General features: G+C 38.4%; 3 protein-coding genes across 3 annotated transcripts in view; 2 read left to right on the plus strand and 1 right to left on the minus strand.

Annotated features, from left to right (window-relative positions):
- Window positions 1-1,065: 1,065 nt before the first annotated feature.
- On the plus strand, window positions 1,066-5,392 carry LOC119692026. Its single transcript, XM_038111025.2, has 2 exons — window positions 1,066-2,206; window positions 5,317-5,392. The coding sequence occupies exons 1-2, from the start codon at window positions 1,229-1,231 to the stop codon at window positions 5,332-5,334; spliced, it is 996 nt and encodes a 331-aa protein (XP_037966953.2). The 5' UTR covers window positions 1,066-1,228; the 3' UTR covers window positions 5,335-5,392.
- Window positions 5,393-6,479: 1,087 nt separating this feature from the next.
- The window catches only part of LOC105395838, a 171,569-nt gene continuing 157,991 nt past the window's right edge, over window positions 6,480-20,057 (minus strand). Inside the window, exons 101-113 of the mRNA XM_048628073.1 lie at window positions 19,714-19,831; window positions 19,124-19,233; window positions 18,466-18,588; window positions 17,866-17,983; window positions 13,697-13,762; window positions 12,681-12,817; window positions 11,394-11,551; window positions 11,086-11,192; window positions 10,743-10,905; window positions 10,386-10,454; window positions 9,459-9,800; window positions 8,646-8,738; window positions 6,480-8,146 (exon numbers count right to left, since the gene is read on the minus strand). Coding sequence (XP_048484030.1) covers window positions 7,969-8,146; window positions 8,646-8,738; window positions 9,459-9,800; window positions 10,386-10,454; window positions 10,743-10,905; window positions 11,086-11,192; window positions 11,394-11,551; window positions 12,681-12,817; window positions 13,697-13,762; window positions 17,866-17,983; window positions 18,466-18,588; window positions 19,124-19,233; window positions 19,714-19,831 — 1,782 coding nt within the window. The 3' untranslated portion in view covers window positions 6,480-7,968. The remainder of the gene's footprint in view (window positions 8,147-8,645; window positions 8,739-9,458; window positions 9,801-10,385; window positions 10,455-10,742; window positions 10,906-11,085; window positions 11,193-11,393; window positions 11,552-12,680; window positions 12,818-13,696; window positions 13,763-17,865; window positions 17,984-18,465; window positions 18,589-19,123; window positions 19,234-19,713; window positions 19,832-20,057) is intronic.
- On the plus strand, window positions 14,306-16,748 carry LOC105395835 (protein wntless). The gene has a single exon (XM_011567800.3). The coding sequence runs from the start codon at window positions 14,435-14,437 to the stop codon at window positions 16,067-16,069; it is 1,635 nt and encodes a 544-aa protein (XP_011566102.2). The 5' UTR covers window positions 14,306-14,434; the 3' UTR covers window positions 16,070-16,748.

Raw genomic sequence — 20,057 nt, forward strand, 5'->3', positions numbered from 1 at the left:
AGTGGAATGAATTTTAATTTTATTTTATATTCTTATAATATGTTTAGCATTACAATGTAATAATTGAATAAGTACATACTTATTAATTAATAAAATCAGCTAAATTTTTGTATGATATGATAATTTATGATATAATTGCTGATGTGTAATATTATACCTAAGCACAAAAGTATAATTTTTACTTACTTAATGAAATATGATGATTCAATTTAATTCAAATGAGTATTTAAGCTTATAAAATAATGAATATTATGTTATCAATATAATACCTGATCAAATTGTTTGCATTAAATATTATTTGTTTACGTTAGAATCTATTAGATATTTTGTTGATATTTGTATAAAAATCGCATATGTTTGTACACAAAAACTAGGTAAGTAGCTGTTTATGATTATGATTCATTTAATGACACCTTATTTATTATGATTGTCAATGTTTATTAAAGTACTACCTTTCCACAAGGCGAGTTTGTAACCATATAATATACCTAACAAATTTTGCCCATGTAACTACTTACGGTTCTATTTACATAGTTGTCTGTCATGATATCTTTATGAAATGAGCTGGTATAGGTAACATTGAGTTACAAATTTACAATGCACATAACTCAATGGGTAGTTAGGTATTTATGTTTTTGTTTTGTATAATGATTTTAATTGCATGTTTTATGAATATTATGAATAGTAATTATGATATATCTAAATGAATTGGGTAAGTATAAACTTACTGCCTTTATATACCTACCTATTATATTTTAAAATTACAACCACTTTATTTTCAAGATAAAATTGTTGTTGTGAAATTGCGCTTTACAAAATAAACTTATCATTGTATACTGTTTGTCTATGTTGATATGTACCTACATGTGAATTAGTTTGTTATGAAATTTGTTATGAGATTAATATCTATGCATGTATACCTTACTGTGTTAGGTAATTTTTTTTTTATAAGAAGGGGGATGTCGGATATTGTATTAGATGTGGGTATGCATGATGATTAATAAAAACCAGTACAAGCTCAGCACTCGTGTTTCATTGACGTACTCTTTACAGCTCAGCACTCGTGTTTCATTGACGTACTCTTTACATGGCGCAGCCGGTACGGAATAAAAATTTAACGTAACAAATTTAAAATACGAAGAAGAAACAAATAAACAAAAGTGCCGTTAATGTAGAAATTATAAAAAATATAAAAGTGTTATAAAAAGTAAATTTAGAATAAATAAAAATGGAGGCCGTATTAAAGCCGCCATCGGCCTTTCAATTTGATAATAATTTAACGAGTGTAACGTCAGGAAATCTGTGCAAATCGTGGGAAGACTGGAAAAAATCATTTTTGGTTTATTTTGAAGCTTGTGAACTATCAAAAAAGACTGTAACAGTCCAAATTAATATACTGTTACACGTCATCGGTCCAAAGTGTCGCGAAGTTTACGAACAATTTAAGAAGAAAAGCGAGTCATTGAGCGATGTCTTATCTCAATTTGATGAATTCTTTTTACCTAAAAAGAATACTACAGTGGAAAGACACAAATTCTTCACCCGTGAGCAAAAAGATTTCGAGTCAACGGAACAATACGTCTATGAATTGAATAAAATGGCGGCGACGTGTAATTTCAAAGATCTATGCGACGAGCTTGTTAAAGATCGCCTAATCTGCGGAATAAATGATGGTGCATTACGAGAACGATTATTACGAGAACCGGATCTAACACTGAGCAGAGCCCTCGATATATGTCGGTTGGCTGAGCTGTCACGTGTTCAGGCCGGCAGTATCAAGACTGAGAGGTCGAGTCATCACGTCCACGAGGTAAATCATCACAATGGAGATTGCTCGGAGCAGCCGGGATCAGGCGAAGGATCAGTCAGCTGGGTGCAGTCGGGGCGCTGTCGGTGTGGAGCAGCGCAGGCGCAGCACGCCTCCGGCACGCGGGACGCGCGTGACCGTCGCAGGCGAGGGCGCGGGCGCGGCCGCGGGCGCGCTCGTGCTCAGGGGCGCCCTGGGCCGCCTGCTGCCGCCGCCCCGCCCTACCAAGGTTCTAGTGCAAATAAAGTGCAAAGTGTATGCTCAAAGTGCGGTATAAATCATGAGCTATATAAGTGCCCAGCCTATGGTGTGCAGTGTAACAATTGTAACCGTTACAATCATTATGCTAAGATGTGTAGACGACAAGTTTACGCTATTGATGGTGAATCCAGTGATCAGGTAATATATAATGTAAACTCTAATAATGATTGGTGTACAACTTTATTAGTAAATGGCTATGCAATAGGGTTTAAGTTGGACACCGGGGCTGATGTCAATATATTACCTATACGTTTTTTAAAAGAAATTGGCATTTCAGAGAGTGAGCTAACGGAAACTACTATAAAATTACGTGGATATTCAGGAAATACCATCAAAGTTGTAGGTAAATGCAACATTAAGGTAGTTCATAAAGAAAACACTTATATAATCAAATTCATCATAGCAGATGTCGATTCCTCCCCAATTATAGGTAGAAGTTCATGTGAGGAACTAAACTTAGTTAAAAGAATATTATCTATTTCAAAAAACTCAGGAAATACTGAAATTTTGGATGCATACTCGGACGTGTTTGAAGGATTAGGTTGTTTGCCGGGATGTCACAAAATACAACTTAAAGAAAACGTGAATCCAGTAGTACATGCTCCGAGAAAGTTACCAATAGCATTAAAAGATAAAGTAAAAGATAAATTGTCAGAAATGGTTAGTCAAGGTATCATAGCCAAAGTAGAAGGACCAACAGATTGGGTTAGTAGCATGACATTAGCTAAAAAAGCTGACGGAGACTTCAGGATATGTCTAGACCCGCAAGATCTGAATAAAGCCATACGGCGTGAGCACTTTAAATTGCCAACTCTCGACGAAATAACAGCTAAATTGTCGGGCGCTAAAGTATTTAGTACGTTAGATGCAAAAAAGAGTTTCTGGCAGTATAAATTACATGAAGATAGCACAGACCTTTGTACTTTCAATACGGCGTTCGGACGATACAAATTCTTAAGATTACCATTTGGTATATCATCGGCATCTGAAGTTTTTCACAAAACTTTGCTACAACATTTTGAGGATATTGAAGGAGTATGTCAGTTCGTCGACGACCTGCTCATATACGGTAAAGATAGGAAGGAGCACGACGAACGTCTACACCAAGTGCTACAAAGATGCCGAAAAATAAATATAAAGCTTAATAGAGAAAAGTGTAAGATAGGATTGAATGAAATTACATATTTAGGTCATAAAATTAGTCAGCATGGTATATTACCAGATGATACACACACATTGGCAATAAGGAACATGCCGGAACCGAAAAACGTCAAGGACTTGGAGCGTTTCCTAGGCCTGGTGACATACGTAGGCAGTTTCATTCCACATCTGTCTGATAAAACCTCAATCTTAAGAGAGTTGCTCAAAAAAGATATTGAGTGGCACTGGACGGATAGGCACGCGGCTAGTTTCAAAGCTATAAAACAGAGTTTGTCGAGCCCGCCTGTATTGCAATACTATAGTTTAGATAAACCAGTCACGTTATCAGTAGATGCTAGTAAGAACGGCCTCGGGGCATGCCTACTGCAGGAGGGGTTACCTGTTTGTTATGCGTCAAAGTCCCTAAATAAAACGGAACAGGCCTACGCGCAGATCGAAAAGGAATTATTTGCTTGTGTGTTTGCGTGTGAAAAGTTTTATACATATATATATGGGCGTACGGATATCACTATAGAAACAGATCACAAACCACTCATTAGCATAATAAACAAGCCTATTGTAAACGCACCTCCTCGTCTGCAGAGAATGCTTATGAGGTTACAGCCATATACATTCACTCTTGTATATAAGCCAGGTAGGTATTTATATGTAGCGGATGCCTTATCGCGCGCCTGCCATTCATATAGCAACAGTGTTGACCGTGACCTCGAGCCCCGCGACCACCTCGATGCGCAGGCGCAGGTGTGCTCGGTGGCCATCCATAATCCTCTCACTGATTCCCATTTTTTACAGATACAAAAATATACACAAAATGACAGTGAGTTACAATTATTAAAAACCGTTATTAGAAAGGGATGGCCTACACATAAAAATGAGGTTGATGACCTAATTAGGTGTTACTGGTGTGTTAGGGACGAATTAACTTTTCAATACGGGTTAGTCTGGAAAGGTACTCGCATTATTATACCTAAATGTATGAGGCAGGAGATGTTGCGAAAAGTACATATAGGCCATTTAGGTGTAGAAAAATGCAAATTGAGAGCGCGCGAAATTATGTATTGGCCTAACATAAGTTCTCAGATAGAAGATATGATATCTAACTGCCAGGCATGTCTTACCTATAGAAAAGCAAACGTAAAAGAGACATTGTTACAACACGAGATTCCGAATAGGGCTTGGTCTAAAGTAGCAGCGGATTTATTTCACTTCCGTGATCAAACATATCTTTTGGTTGTTGACTATTATAGTAAGTTCGTAGAAGTTATCAACATTCAGTCGATGACGTCACAGTCCGTTGTCGATCAGCTGAAAATTATATTGAGTAGAACCGGGATACCGGATATTCTCATGACAGACGGCGGCCCGGAATTTAATAGCGAGCATTTTAGGAAATTTTCTACCGAATGGAACTTTCAACATGTGATGTCATCTCCTAGGTATCCACAATCCAATGGTCAGGTAGAAAGAACTATTCAGACAGTGAAAAACATGTTAAAGAAGACTAGTTATGATAATTCGGATTTCCGGTTGGCACTCCTAGAGTATTTAAACACACCAATTGATAATTCGTTGCCATCACCTTCCGAATTACTTAATAATAGAAAACTTAGAAGTATCGTTCCATGCTCACCTTCATTGTTGCAACCTAAAATACATAAGAACGTTTGCTCAAAGTTACAAAGTCGTAAGATTAAAGAGAAGAATTATTATGACAAAAGTGCTAGGGATTTATCCATATTGAAAGTAGGTCAAAAGGTAAAAGCATGGTTAAATAATAAGTGGCAAAATGGTGTGGTCTTAAGTATAAAAGGAATACGATCATACGCAATACAAATGCAGTCAGGTCGCGTTATAGTGAGAAATCGTAGACATTTAATAGAAGATTCAAACCGTTGCTTATCGCGTACGTATAATGATAACAATAGCTACCCCTATGACGATATAGTAACGATGACGCAGCGTCAACAAGCACCGCCTGAGAGTGGCGGGTCCCCGCGCCCGCGCAGCCCCCCCCGCCCCGGTGTCCCGCTTCAGCCACCTCATGTACCTAATGTAACAGCTGATCCTCACATAACCCGTTATGGCAGGGCGGTGAGACCTCCTGAGCGCTACGGCTTCTCTGCGGCACGATAGGTTAGGACATCACGAATATTATCAACTGAGTAACTATAAGTGGAATGAATTTTAATTTTATTTTATATTCTTATAATATGTTTAGCATTACAATGTAATAATTGAATAAGTACATACTTATTAATTAATAAAATCAGCTAAATTTTTGTATGATATGATAATTTATGATATAATTGCTGATGTGTAATATTATACCTAAGCACAAAAGTATAATTTTTACTTACTTAATGAAATATGATGATTCAATTTAATTCAAATGAGTATTTAAGCTTATAAAATAATGAATATTATGTTATCAATATAATACCTGATCAAATTGTTTGCATTAAATATTATTTGTTTACGTTAGAATCTATTAGATATTTTGTTGATATTTGTATAAAAATCGCATATGTTTGTACACAAAAACTAGGTAAGTAGCTGTTTATGATTATGATTCATTTAATGACACCTTATTTATTATGATTGTCAATGTTTATTAAAGTACTACCTTTCCACAAGGCGAGTTTGTAACCATATAATATACCTAACAAATTTTGCCCATGTAACTACTTACGGTTCTATTTACATAGTTGTCTGTCATGATATCTTTATGAAATGAGCTGGTATAGGTAACATTGAGTTACAAATTTACAATGCACATAACTCAATGGGTAGTTAGGTATTTATGTTTTTGTTTTGTATAATGATTTTAATTGCATGTTTTATGAATATTATGAATAGTAATTATGATATATCTAAATGAATTGGGTAAGTATAAACTTACTGCCTTTATATACCTACCTATTATATTTTAAAATTACAACCACTTTATTTTCAAGATAAAATTGTTGTTGTGAAATTGCGCTTTACAAAATAAACTTATCATTGTATACTGTTTGTCTATGTTGATATGTACCTACATGTGAATTAGTTTGTTATGAAATTTGTTATGAGATTAATATCTATGCATGTATACCTTACTGTGTTAGGTAATTTTTTTTTTATAAGAAGGGGGATGTCGGATATTGTATTAGATGTGGGTATGCATGATGATTAATAAAAACCAGTACAAGCTCAGCACTCGTGTTTCATTGACGTACTCTTTACAGGTACGTATTTAGATTTAAACAACGTCTTAATTGTTATCGTTTATTTTTATTATTTTTAAATCAATAATAATGAGATTTAAACTGTAGCTTTTCAGAATCATTAGGTCTTTTTACAAAAAAATATTGCAAGCTTTAAGTATATTGGCTTTGATTTTACAATTTAACAAATACAACAATGATTTAAATAAAATGACCAGATTAATAGTTTTATATAACACTAATAATAAGACTTAATATTAAAGTCAAATTTATAATAAAATTAACAAATAAGTGTGAGTGTTGGTTAACATTTTTATTGAAATGGACAAGGGTTACATTTTAAAGCGTTTACTTCATATAATAGAAACGTTTTTTTACGTTTTAAGTAAATGTCTTTTGCTACAAGTGTACTTTAGTTAAACTTAAAATAAATTATCCATCAAGGAATTACCGAAATGAGCACTTTCTGCCAAAACAACAGACACAAGACTCTGGCGACAGTCCTGCGCCCGCGTTCTCAACAGTTCCATACACGTTACAACAGGATGTTGTGCAAATATCATACATAATAATAATATACATAATTGTACAATTTCAACGAAAACTTAATATTTCGTACGAAAAAAGGATGAACACAGTAAATGAAATACAAAATACAACATGATTGTGCAAAATTACTAAGAAAAAATAATCACTCACAAAACTTTATCACTTTATTCAATCATCAACTACAGCTTAGAGTACACTATCAACTGCAAAGTCTGGCGTTACCGTGCGTCGAATGAATGCACAAGAAGCGTTAGCTGACGATCTCCTATCTCAATCTTGACAACATAATGGTCCCTATAGAAAATAATCTAACACAAAAGGTTTACAAAATCACACTTTCCTTCTCTGATCTTGATGAATGGAAACATCAATAATACGTATTTTTTTAATTAACATACAAAACATACACTACAATAATTATGGCAACGTTGACAATAAATAAGAGGAGGAAATAATAATAGGTACAAAGTTAAACATAACATGATTTCTGTGATTTTTACTTAAAAAAAAGAATAGATTGGTAAATACTGACAGCACAAAATAAATAAAAGTCCAAACGTGCAAAAAACTGCACGGTTTCGTAGAAAAGAAGTAATACAAGGCAACAAGTGCAGACTTTACGTTTAAACTACATCTATTCATTTCAACTAAAAGCCACAATCGCATTCTTATCACTTAATAAGCTTGGCTTCATTCCCGAATTAGTTAATAATTGTTAGTATTATTACAATGTTTCGGCACCATTAGGTATACCACCGTGTAATGCCAGCCGCTTTGATTTGAGAATATAATTTTCGAAATACATTTGGCCTAAAATTACGATTACAAATTGCGATAATAAATTCTTTAAATGTGTGACTATCAAAATATCAGAGCGACTAGCATAGCACAGGGTTATAAAAGCCCTGCTTGACAAATTTAGCACTAGTGTACGAAATTGGTCAATACAGGGTTGTCATATTAAATAATTAAGAGTTAATTTATCGTCTACAATCGGAATGGTTCTCGTTTGTCGGTGGTAGACCTGGCCGGGGTGCCTCTCCTAGACACTGGTGTCGAAGGGGCATCCTTCTCAGAGGCATCTGAAGGCTTCCTGAGGAGTCGTGACACGGCCGTCTGCTGGCCAGGTCTCACTGGTGTCGTACTGCCCGAAGGAGTCCTTTGCCTGTTTTTGACAATACCAATTATTATGCTGTTTATAACAAGTAGTGTAAAGATGAAACAGGCAACAATAATCCAACTGTTATCTCCTGGTTCATATTTTATAAGTAGATACAGATGAAAATACAATAAAACGTGCATAAAACCCACAAAACCCTATATAAAAATACACACCGGTGTCCAAAACTATAATCCAGTGTTCCGTAGGATTTAGGTTCCAATATAATCTAATTTAGGTAAAATAGGTACATAAATTTATGCTACAATATATGTAATAATAATAATGATAAATAATTCGAATGCTGAATAAACGCTACATAACAAAGTAGAAAGTACAAACGTAAAAATAAAACTGGAATCGAATAGATATTTCCAGGATTAGGTATTAATAAAGCCTATAGAATCCAAAAGAGAACATAATTAGTCACGGAAACAAAGCAAAGCAATCACAAAACAAAACATTAATAGCATAAAAAGAAAACAAACAACTACGAAGACATTACCTATAATTGTTACTGTTAGTATGGTGGTCCTTTAGTACGGGGATGCGGCTGCGCCCCGGCGTCTGACCATCCGTCGACGCGAACGAACCACTCCTTTGATGAGTTAGCACAGACAAGTCAAAATATTAGACAAAGACAGACAAGAAATGTTAGGTTTTTTCCTATTGCACATGCTCTAAATCTTTTAATTTATGAAAAATGAGTTAATTCTACCAGGGTTTCTAGAGAAGTAGTTACAGATCTAGGTACTTAAATTAGTGAAATTAAGGTGCAGAGTGCATGTGCAATAAGAAAGTAGATAGAAGTAAACAGATGTGCACAATTATACAGATAGTGTATCAAACAAAAGCGCGATGAATAGAAGAATGTGAGCCTAAGATCAAGGTACTTTGAAAGCGTGGGATAAAGGCAGAATATGTAGACTTTATCTGACGCACTTCAGAAATGTCCGATTCAGCATAGCATTAGATAGCGCCATAAAATGCAAGCCCAAAGAATATAAAATCGAAAGCCCCAACCCATTAGTCACAAACATATTCTTAAATAAAAATATAACGTTATTAGTAAGTATATAAATGGAACAAAATGCATGATGGATGATATTGAGAAACGATGTGGAAATACAGTGTAGGATGAAAATTTGCTAGGTGAAATCCTACAGCAGGGTTTTCTCAAAAACAGTTTTGTCAAATCGAATCAAGCTTGAGAAAAACCTTATGAAATGATGACGACTATGTGACTGATGATGTCAAAATGCAAAATCGAGCCAAACATAAGTAGACAACGGAAGCTAGCAGTCTACAAGCCCAGTACCCTTTAGCATCTCGTTGGGTTGGCTTCGTGTCTCCACTGGACTCGCTAACGTTACTCTCGCATTCATTGTCACTGGTCATCCCGGAAATGCTGAACAGCGAGGAGTCATCCTCGGGACTTCTTTGTTCTGACTTCCTCGACGCTTCGTGGGAAGTGGGACTAGGTTCGAGGGATATCTCTCGTTTTTTGGAGGCGGATCTAAGTCTCTCGTTAGATTGGGACCTTTGGGAGCGGGAGCCGACGTAAATGGGTATTTTAGTGGAGCTCTGGAATGCGGGATGGGCGTGGGACGACTTGCTAGGATGGTCCGAAGCCAAGGAAGAAGGTTGGGAATGTGTTGAACTGTGTTTTTTATTTGTCCCATTTCGTATTGCATGCGAAAGGAGAAAATATAATAATACATTAATATCATTGAATTACATACACTATACTTTTTTATATATTTGTTAGGATATTCAAATTCAGGATTCTTCAATCATAATGTTAAGTCATAATCGTAATTCAAACCTCAGCATGCTTCTTTTTTTTTAAGTTTGGTCCGTAATGTAGATTGAATAAATTAACATAAATAGACATATTTCATAAAACCCAAAACCATCACCCACCACCATATTTAAAGCTGCAGAACCTCAAAACAAAATACACAAATTGACCTCTAGTCCCCTCATCAACTGGCTCGTGCTTGACTTCTTCCCTGATAACAAACTACCTACTAACCCTAACCCAATTTCTAGCAGGGTGCTTTTAGAAGGCGAAACTTATTTTTACCCTAAAATGGCACAGGTAACGTTATTCGCTATAACGCATATTCTTACAGTTAAAACGATTATATTTTTACAGTGTTGCCAGGGTTATTAAAAATAAGTTTCGCCTCCCGCATTCAAATCCAATCGGGTGCAAACTCCAAACTGTTTATTGTGGGTGTACCTCACTAGGGCGGGCACCGGCGACAGGGTCGGTATACTTGACGTGCGGTACATCGCGCCGCTCGAATACCTGCCCGTGCGTACCAATGGTGTGTCCGTTTATTAACGTGTCCATACATAATTACACAATTTTGAATAAAAAAGTTGTATGGTACAAAATAATTGTAGAAATTGCAGTGTTTATTAATTACTGTAGGTAGTATGTACGTAAATACAATACAACAAACCAAAAAAAATATGTCTATAGGTTTTTTATCTTGTGCAAAGGTGACTGAGTCCTTCTTCGATAGGTGAAAGTCATGAGACTTTCAGGGTTTCTTAAAATTAATGTTAACTATTAAACGCCAAAGTTACATACCTTCCACTAGCGGGGGTCATGTACCCGGTGGGCGTGCGCGGTCGGGAGCCGCCGTTGGGCGTGGTGGTCCCGAACTTGGTCGCGTTGGCGTTGGCGCGCGCGATCGACGTGCGCGTGTTGGTCACCTTGCGCATCGGGATGCGCGACGGTGTGCCGACATCGTCTACATTTGCAATAAAAATATAAATTATGGAGTTGTTGGTTTAGGAAGCCATTTGGGATAGATCGGGAACTCAATTGATTATTGATTGACCATGTAATTTTATCTGGTAGATACAAATGAATAATTATTGATCTAACAGACACAGACATATAATTAAGAAAGAAGGAATTGCAGTTTTACCTGTGCTGTCTAGAGACAGATTAGATCCATGTCTTGATGGTGGTTTGGAGCCTGCTCTCGATCCTGGCCTCGACCCTGGCCTTGAACCACCAGGTGTCAGTGTTGACCTGAAGAAAGATGTGATTGTTTACAGTCAAAATAAGCCTTATTTTACAAGAAAGGGATGATTACAGTTGTAATCATGACCGTAATGTAACCGTGACCGTACTCTGCAAGCTCTTGACAAAGGTCTCTCAAGTGGATCTCAATTTCTCCTTTTTACTTGACCTGTCGAACATGAGATTATCTTTATAGTATTAAAAACTCACCTCGGTACGCTGGGTTTCCTGTACCTCGCGCCGAGTCCGCTGGCGGCTTCGTTGTCGCTCAGCGAGTCCGGAGTACCAGCACTAAGGGACGACCTCGATGCTCTTCCAGCGGTTCCTCCGCCTGTCATCGGGACCGAGCGAGCGGTGCGCTCACGGACCTGTGATTTACATTAAAGTGTCAAAATTGTGCCCTGAATGTCATGGCTTGGTTAGTTATAATTTCCCAGGTGTACCTATTGTGTTATTTATTATTTTGTTCAGGATATAGAAGCATGCTATATCAACACTCAATAGACAAATACGATCACTTGACATTTTTAAAACAATAAGAATAAAATATAACGAAGCTTATTATAAAAAAAAATGGTTATAAACAAGATCGGAGGGCTGCAATCGTACAGTGCTTTAAACAACGTTTGCGATTTGCGACACTTTCACAGTTAGCCTAAGTAGCATTACCCAATGATATCCTGGAGACGGCTGGTACCCGTGGTGATGAGTATAATGGTGCGCTCCCGGAGTGGTCGATCCTTGTGATCTTGAGTGTCCGTATATGAAGGCCTGTTTAGTGCCGTGCGTCGACCCCACGTGCAGGGGATACGAGCACGGCAGCTCTTCTCGCTGCCGCAAAGCCTCGAAAATAGGCCTCAGCTGCTCCATAAACTCCTCAGCTAAACGCGCCAATAACAAAACCGGGACAAACTGATTAAGGAAGGAAGGGAACAAAACACGAGTCCACGGTTAAAGTGCCAATCTTTTTGCCGAAGTAGTTTTTTTTTTGTATTAACGACGCTTTATTCGATTAGAACACGTTTTTAGTCAACACAACATCGACGTTTTTTACGCGGAATTTTCGAAATGCGGGTATGATGGGATCGAGCGGGATAGGGAACAAAATACTTTACCATGGCATCCAAATGCGCTGTCGTGCCACCTCTCCAATGCAGTGGACCAATGAATCAAACAACACCAAACACTACACGAGCCGGTGCCTCTATGCATAGCTTGAAATCAACACTAAATGCAAATACGACCATCCATCGCTAAGAGCTCAAGACATGCTGTTTCACGACCATACACCTTGCAGACGAATTACACCGAATTCGTATGCAAGTTGTAGCAAAAACAAAACTCATAAAAGCCAAAATAATGATTGCTTCCCAAACCGATTGCTCCCTCCAACTACTACAGTGCGCTTATGAAAGTATTTGTGCGATATTAAATGCTACTTATTTATCCTGTAGGGAGATTGAGATTGGTAGTAACTGTAGCTGCTTAGCCACTTACCTTCGTGATTGGTCCGGTAGAAGGAGGCGTGTTAGTGTTAGAGCGAGGCGTACGCGGTCTGAACGCGGCCATGCTCTGGGACACCCCGTCAGCCAGAATGAACTGTTCGCGGAGCTCGATGTTGGTGCGTCCCTTGGCTGCATGCGGGCGGCGTCCGGTGCGGGTCACAAACAGGAGGGATTGGGAAGGGGCAAACGAAAACCGTTCGGTAATAGGATAGGATGAATAATAACACCAAACGTGTTAAAAGAAGGACAGCGTGCGGGAGGTGAGGAAGAGGAAAAAAAACAACAAACAAAATCAGAACATGTCAAAAAAACAAAACATACAAACGCAAAATAAAATTAGGTATGTATTTGTGTGCAGTTAGGATTAGGAGTTATTACAAAATACGATTAGTTCAAACTGTCACCAAGATACTTTTTTAACTACATGCTATCTATAAATCAAGGGCAAGATTTTATTATTTAATTTCAATTAATATTTGAACACCGAGTTGGTGTAGGTAAGTTAAATATATAGGTATTATGTATTTACAAATATGGAATGTGAAATTAAAATGTTTCAATGATATAAAAATATTTACAATCTCGTCTGTATCTTGCACTTGTGTTTTTATAGATAGTTTGAAGTGCTACTAATGTGATAAAAAAAAATCTACAAATAAACGGTTTGGCAAATAAATTCCAATTCATGCATAATCTAATGCCATTAAAATACAAACAATTTGCTATTAAAATATACTATTTATCGCAAAGTACAAGCTTATATACACAATTGATGTATTTTTAAAATATATTTACAGTAAAAGCATTTTAAGCATTAATACTAATCCATCAAAAGTGTAAAAGTCTACTCTACATAATAAGCAAAATAGTATATTCCAAGAAGCTACAACATAAAGATAATGCCCTGCTATGGAGTCCGAATCAAATAGTGAATACTTTGAACAAAAAGCAGTGAATAATTTAAATATTTATACAGTATCGGCTCCGCAAGCAGGTCATATATCTCACCGAGAGGGCAGCAAGCTTCATGCTGCTCCGGCTTGCTGGGGTCAGGCAGCGGAAGCACTAATGAAACTACTCATGTAAAGGATTTCCAATAGGGATCAACGTAATAAAAAATAACGGAAAAGTAAAATTTTGTTTCATAATTGGGATTTAGGGATGATGGATCGGGAAAAGCGAATACGAATTAGTAAATTAGTAGCAATAACCAATTATGGCAAACATTTTCCTTGCTTACTTTAGCCATTGAATGTGGGTAGCAATAGGTTGACCTAGCATTTTTCTTTGCTGCAATGTTCACGGTGAAAGTGGATTAAATAATGGGTTGCTGTGAATTTTGTGGACGAACATACAGATATAGCATCTACGGATGTTCTGAATGTGTATTGGATTGTTAATTACAGTTATAGTTGTGTTGGCATTACACCGATACATATTTAAAATAAATTTCAAATTAAGTTTGGTAAACGATAAAAACTGTTCTTATTTTATTATGCGAAACGAGATACATTAGTAACGAGATATTTATAACGAGTTCGAAAACTCGTTTCGTTTCCCCACGCTGGCAACCGGATTTACTGCGCATGTCAGAAACGTCAAATTGATCGCGTCAAGTTTCGTTCACCGTTCACTCTCGCAGGCTTCGTTTCGCGTCGGAAATAAGAACAATGGAAATATAATCGTGTTCTTTTCACATCAGTTTATCTAAACTTATAAATGATCGGCGGTTGATCAGCTTGCGCAATGACGGGCACAATCATCGAGAACCTGAGCGGGCGTAAGCTGGCCGTGCTCGTGTCGTTTCTTTTGTTGTGTCAAGTGGCATGTTTCCTGATCGGCGGCCTGGTGGCCCCGATGCCGGCCAACGCGCAGAACATCCTGGGCACAGTGTGCCGGGACACCGCCACGGAGAAGAACGACACGTCGACATGGTTCTACAACCGCGGGAAGGGCGCGTGTAAAACCGTCGATCTCGGGGACTTCAACCAACTGTTTACGGAGCACGATATCGTGTTCGCGTTTCAAATGCCGGTGCCTCGCGAGAGCATGACGCTGGACTACTCGCGCTGGCAGCAGAACCTCATCGGCGTGCTGCAGGTGGACATCCGCTACCACTCGCAGATGGAGGTGAAGCCGCGGAGCATCATCACCGTGGACGCGCGCCTCGCCTACCGCAACAAGGGCGACCCCGACGACGCCTGGAAGCTCTACACGCAGTCCGTCGAGAAGCGACATTTAGACTGCGACATTGACATCAAAACCGAGGAGTACTTATACAACTGCTCAGCGATACCCCTGTTTGAGTTAGGCTCGCTGTACCATGACTATTATTTACTGAATGTAAGGCTCCCGGTCGATGCTCCGGGCATGAATGCCAACATCGGCCACATACAAGACATGTGGCTGACTGTTATTAACCAGAATGGAGGGTTTACTAAGGTTTGGGTGTCATTAAAGACTGTGTTTTTCCCGTGTATTGTTGCCATCATTGTGTGGTTCTGGAACAGAGTTCACATGTTGGAGAGGAAGCCTGTTCTGTTAGAAAAGATGCTCCTAAGTTTGGGAATTGCTTTGTGTCTCCTCAATATGCCCCTGGAGTACTTGACTCTGCAGTTTGACTTGCCGTTTATGCTGCTATTGGGCGACATAAGGCAGGGAGTGTTCTACGCCACTCTGTTCTCGTTCTGGCTGGTATTTGCTGGTGAACACATGCTGATTCAAGACACAACAGCCCAGAGCTCCCTGAAACAATACTGGCGTCACTTGAGTGCTGTAGCCATGGGGTGTATTTCTCTCTTCATCTTCGACATGTGTGAGCGAGGTGTGCAACTCCGCAACCCCTTCTACTCCATCTGGGTCACTGACCTCGGCACCAACCTGGCTCTGACTTTCATAGTGCTGGCCGGCATCTCCACCTGCATCTACTTCTTGTTCCTGTGCTACATGGTCTGGAAAGTGTTTGTGAACATCTCCCACAAGAGGGCCACTTTGCCCACCATGTGCTCTGTCCGTCGCCTGCACTATGAGGGGATCATTTACCGCTTCAAGTTCCTCATGTTGGCTACACTGCTGTGCGCCGCGCTGACTGTCATTGGGTTCATTCTAGGCCAGGTGGCCGAGGGGCAGTGGAAGTGGGATGAGAACATCGAGCTGGAATATACTTCAGCGTTCTTCACTGGCGTGTATGGCATGTGGAATGTGTACATCTTTGCACTGCTGGTGCTGTATGCTCCGAGCCACAAGCGCTGGCCGGCCGCTGAGAACACGTCAGACAGCCAGAACTTGAGCGAGGAGATTGAGTTCAGCCCGCTGCCCAGTGAGACCGCCAGTGAGATCTCATCACTCACTTCCTTCATTCGCAAGACTAATGTTGACTAAACAATACAGATTTCTGTACTTTTCTCTCTTAAATCCAGCCTAAAGATCTCAGATTTAGGTTTAACCCTCTTGTTGTAGGTGCAAACATTAACAGTATTAATATTAGAACAAACTTTGTAATCTTTAAACTTAAGTAAATTTAAACTGCCATATTTAGAAAATATTTTATCTATTTGCCATAACATAGCGTTGTAGACATAGCCTATTTTAGTAATTGTATAAACAATAGGTTTTGTATCTAATCAAGTGTATTTTCTAAACTTTTATACTGATATTGTAGCCTAGCCTGTAGCGTGGAATCTCAAATACTTTTAGATCTGACTCATATGTTGTTTAATCTAGACGAGACCAGTTATTTTGACCTTGCATTCGAGTGCGTTGACTCATCTCAAACCAGTGCTTCCAAAAAAGCCAGTCTACCTAAATCTACCTTTATTTTTATTAACGACTTAATATTTTCTGTGATAAAATTGTTTTTTTACTCTAAATCTTGCATTTTAAGCCAGTATTTTAGTTTTTAAGGATCTCTTTGCCAACACAACTGTTTAATTAATATTAGTGTTTAAGATATTTTTGTGGATCTTACTAATATTTATGTTAACGATTAATAGTTAAAAGTAGTATGTATGTTTGTACGCAGTTAGATTTGTGATTCAAAATAAACTTAATTACTATAGAAGTTATTTTGTTGTTATTTATTAGATATATAAGTTATAATTTTTTCCCGCATAAAGTTAGAGTATTATGGACGACACAATTATTTATATTAGTGTTTTCTTAATTACGGGTTAAACACAATTGTTTTGTTTTTGTTTATATTTCGATTGACACTTTGTAATAAATATAAATCAAATTGGATTTTGAGCCTTTCTGCAGTAGGGATTTAGTAACAGCTAAAATAAATTCAGAATATTTTATGAGTGCCGAAATGTTAGATTCCCATAAAAATACAGAAAAACTCAAAAAAGATAGGTTTATCAATAAAACTCCACAGTGTTTTATAAAAATGAATTCTGAAATTATTATTATAAAATACTGTGGAGTCGAAAAAAAATGAATTGGCAATGAAGTTATTTAATCCACAGTAGATAGGTAAGATACATTTATAATTGCTGCAGAATTACAATAACTAAATAAACATAACTTCATTATCAATAAGTATCTGAAACTTTAAAGTTTTCAAAGGGACTTCTGAATTAAACAAATTGGACCATTTCAGTAACGTTAAAAATAGGTAGTTAAGTACTTCAGTTATTTAATTTGGAATATGATTTGAATAATTGGTCCTTAAAAGAAAACATATTATTAGGGGGTATCAAGGTAGGTGTCTATAAAAAGCCCTGCTAACACTCATGTCGGTATTCAACAAATACTAATTTATCATCTTCATGAAACCATTCCATGAGTTATAGCAGGGCTATTAACAGCTTCGTGGTACAGTGGACATGACATATAACTGTAGGTACTTTAATAGAGTATCCTTAACCTCCACTAAACTTTACCACTGCTGTTCATCTAAGAAATCACCTAGCAGCGCTGCCTATCATTACTGTTAGATATTTATTTTTCTTTTAAATGACAGATAGGCAGCGAGCTAAGCATGCGTTCCCAGTAGGCAAACTGTTGCCACCGATAGTGTCTAATTACACTAACTATCGCGATAATAAATGTCATTTATTGTAAGTTTGACCCTGCATTACACACGCCTAGTAACCTACAGTTTGCCTTTTAGGACCGTAGTCTGTACCCTACATCACAGTAGTCACCCCTCCCCGCTAAACCCCGGCAGTACGTACCTCGGCACGGGTCGTTCTTGACCAGGAACTCGTCCAGCGCCACCCAGCCGCCGCCGACGCGCACCATGACCGTGGAGCGCAGGATGCGGACCAGGCGCAGCTTCTGGGAGTCTCCGAACTAGAGGGATGGTGAGGGTGAAATTTGTGGTTGAGGTGGGCAGAAGAAATTTAAATAACTGTTATACAGCTCAAACGATAGTTATAGATTTATTATAGCTTATTCATAGAAAAGTTACCTATAGGACGTGGTAGCTATTGAACTTTATTTACAAACCGTCCAATAGCCAAAACGTCCTATAACTTTTCTATGAATAGGTAAGGGGGTGAGGTTGTAGTTTTATGCACAGTAGGTATCTATTCCTTAAGTAGGTACATGACTACACTCCACGTAAAGTTCGCTCCATACTCTATTACGAGAGGTTTGGTCTCGAGGTCTCGACAAAACTATTAAAACTACTGGCGAATAAGGCCGCTCTCGTATTCGCTGCGCTTATCGTAGTTTTGTCTCAAGTATGGAGCGCGCTTCGTAAATAAGGCTACCAAGCCTTTTCACGGTCCTTCGAGCCGGATCCAGACGTCTAATACTAGAGGCACACTCACCCGGTACTTCCCCTCTCCGACTTGGAACACGCGGAACTTCTGCCGGCACGTGCACAGCATCACCAGCCGCTTCACCTCGTCGTGGATCTTGTCCGCGTCGGTCGGCGGGCCGCGGCGCTCAACCTGGGTAGAGAAATTACATTTAAAATACGCAATAACAATTAATATAAGTTGCTGAAAACCGCATCGAAATCGGTTCAGCCAAACGCCGGATAACCGCGCAAGATCAAACTTAAAACCTCATTTTTCTAAGCCGGTTAAATAAACTAGTATTTGCCCCATTTAGGTACTAATCGGCACCATCCGGCCCGCTGGATTTCCACTTTAGACAGGCGGCCGGTAGTTACTGGATGAGGAGGGCCGAGATTAAATTTAAGAGGCTGTTTCCAGCAGTAGTTAGACGATTACGGGCTGATGATGATGATGGATAATCGTCGAATTAAAGACACTAGTCTTGGGGGAGGCCCATGTAGGTATTTTAGTAGATGTGCGAATAGATAGGTAAAGATAAGACCGCCTTTTGTACCCTTATCAAATTAGAGCTTGTTAATTTTACTATTTATTTAGGTTCACAAATAACGCGTGCTCTATCCAGTCAGTTTAATATAATTGCTTTATCCATCTATCTACAGTTATAAATAAGTAAATAGTGTCATACCCAGTCAGGTCGAAGCGCGGCGATGAACTCCTCCCAGTCGATGAGGCCGAGCCCGTTGCGGTCGAACAGGTCCGCCACCGCGCCCATCTCCAGCCGGGATGTGTCGAATTCTGTACGGGGGGGTATTGTTAGAAGGTATAGTTACTTAACTAAAACAGAAGTCCTAGGTATTCTGTACAGGGACACTATTGTTAGAAGGTATTTAAACAGAGGAATTTTCAGAGGTTTACAAATCGGCGGGAAACATTTTCGACACTTTCTTAATCACGTGGACGCTTTGCGAGCTTTTTGAAAACTGTCAGTTCGTTTTAGGAATACGGGGGTTAATTCTATGATTAGGTACTTTCATGTAGGTACTATTTATTATAATAAACTTCAGCATTCATTTGTAATTACCATTCTTGTTGAAGTTACATATTTTTTTACACTGTACGTAGAAACTAGAGCATTTTAGTAGGGTCACAAGAGAATGCCTATATTCTATAGCTCATTTAGCTTTCACCTGTTACTCCTAAGCTCAGTTTATAAGAACTAGCAGGAGTCTATAAGTACTTTATAAATCAGTCACAAATGTAAGGCTATCTACTCACTGGTGTTAATGATCCCGTCGATGAACTCGTTCCTCGGAATAAGGCCGTTGTTGTCCTTGTCCATCTTGCGGAACAGGTCCGTGAGGCGGGACTTCTTGTGGTTCATGAACTTCAGGAACTGGGGGGAGAGAGAGAGATATGTTAGAGGGGGAAGGTAGAGAGAGATATTATAAGGGTTTTATGGTGATAAGTCATAAAGTAGATGGCGTTAGGTACCTATAACTATTATTGAGAGTCACGCATCAGTTTTATTATTTTGGGGATGCATTTGCATAGTTATGTACTTAGATTTTTTGGCATTAAACTGCTTTATCTTCCTAGTATATTATCGAACTTGCCGTTGC

The sequence above is a fragment of the Plutella xylostella genome, chromosome 20, assembly GCF_932276165.1.
Source record: "Plutella xylostella chromosome 20, ilPluXylo3.1, whole genome shotgun sequence".
In the NCBI taxonomy this organism is placed as follows: domain Eukaryota; kingdom Metazoa; phylum Arthropoda; class Insecta; order Lepidoptera; family Plutellidae; genus Plutella; species Plutella xylostella.

Coding starts and splice junctions, on each gene's coding strand:
- LOC119692026 (XM_038111025.2), top strand. CDS start 1,229: ATGGAGGCCGTATTAAAGCCGCCATCGGCCTTTCAATTTGATAATAAT.
- LOC105395835 (XM_011567800.3), top strand. CDS start 14,435: ATGACGGGCACAATCATCGAGAACCTGAGCGGGCGTAAGCTGGCCGTG.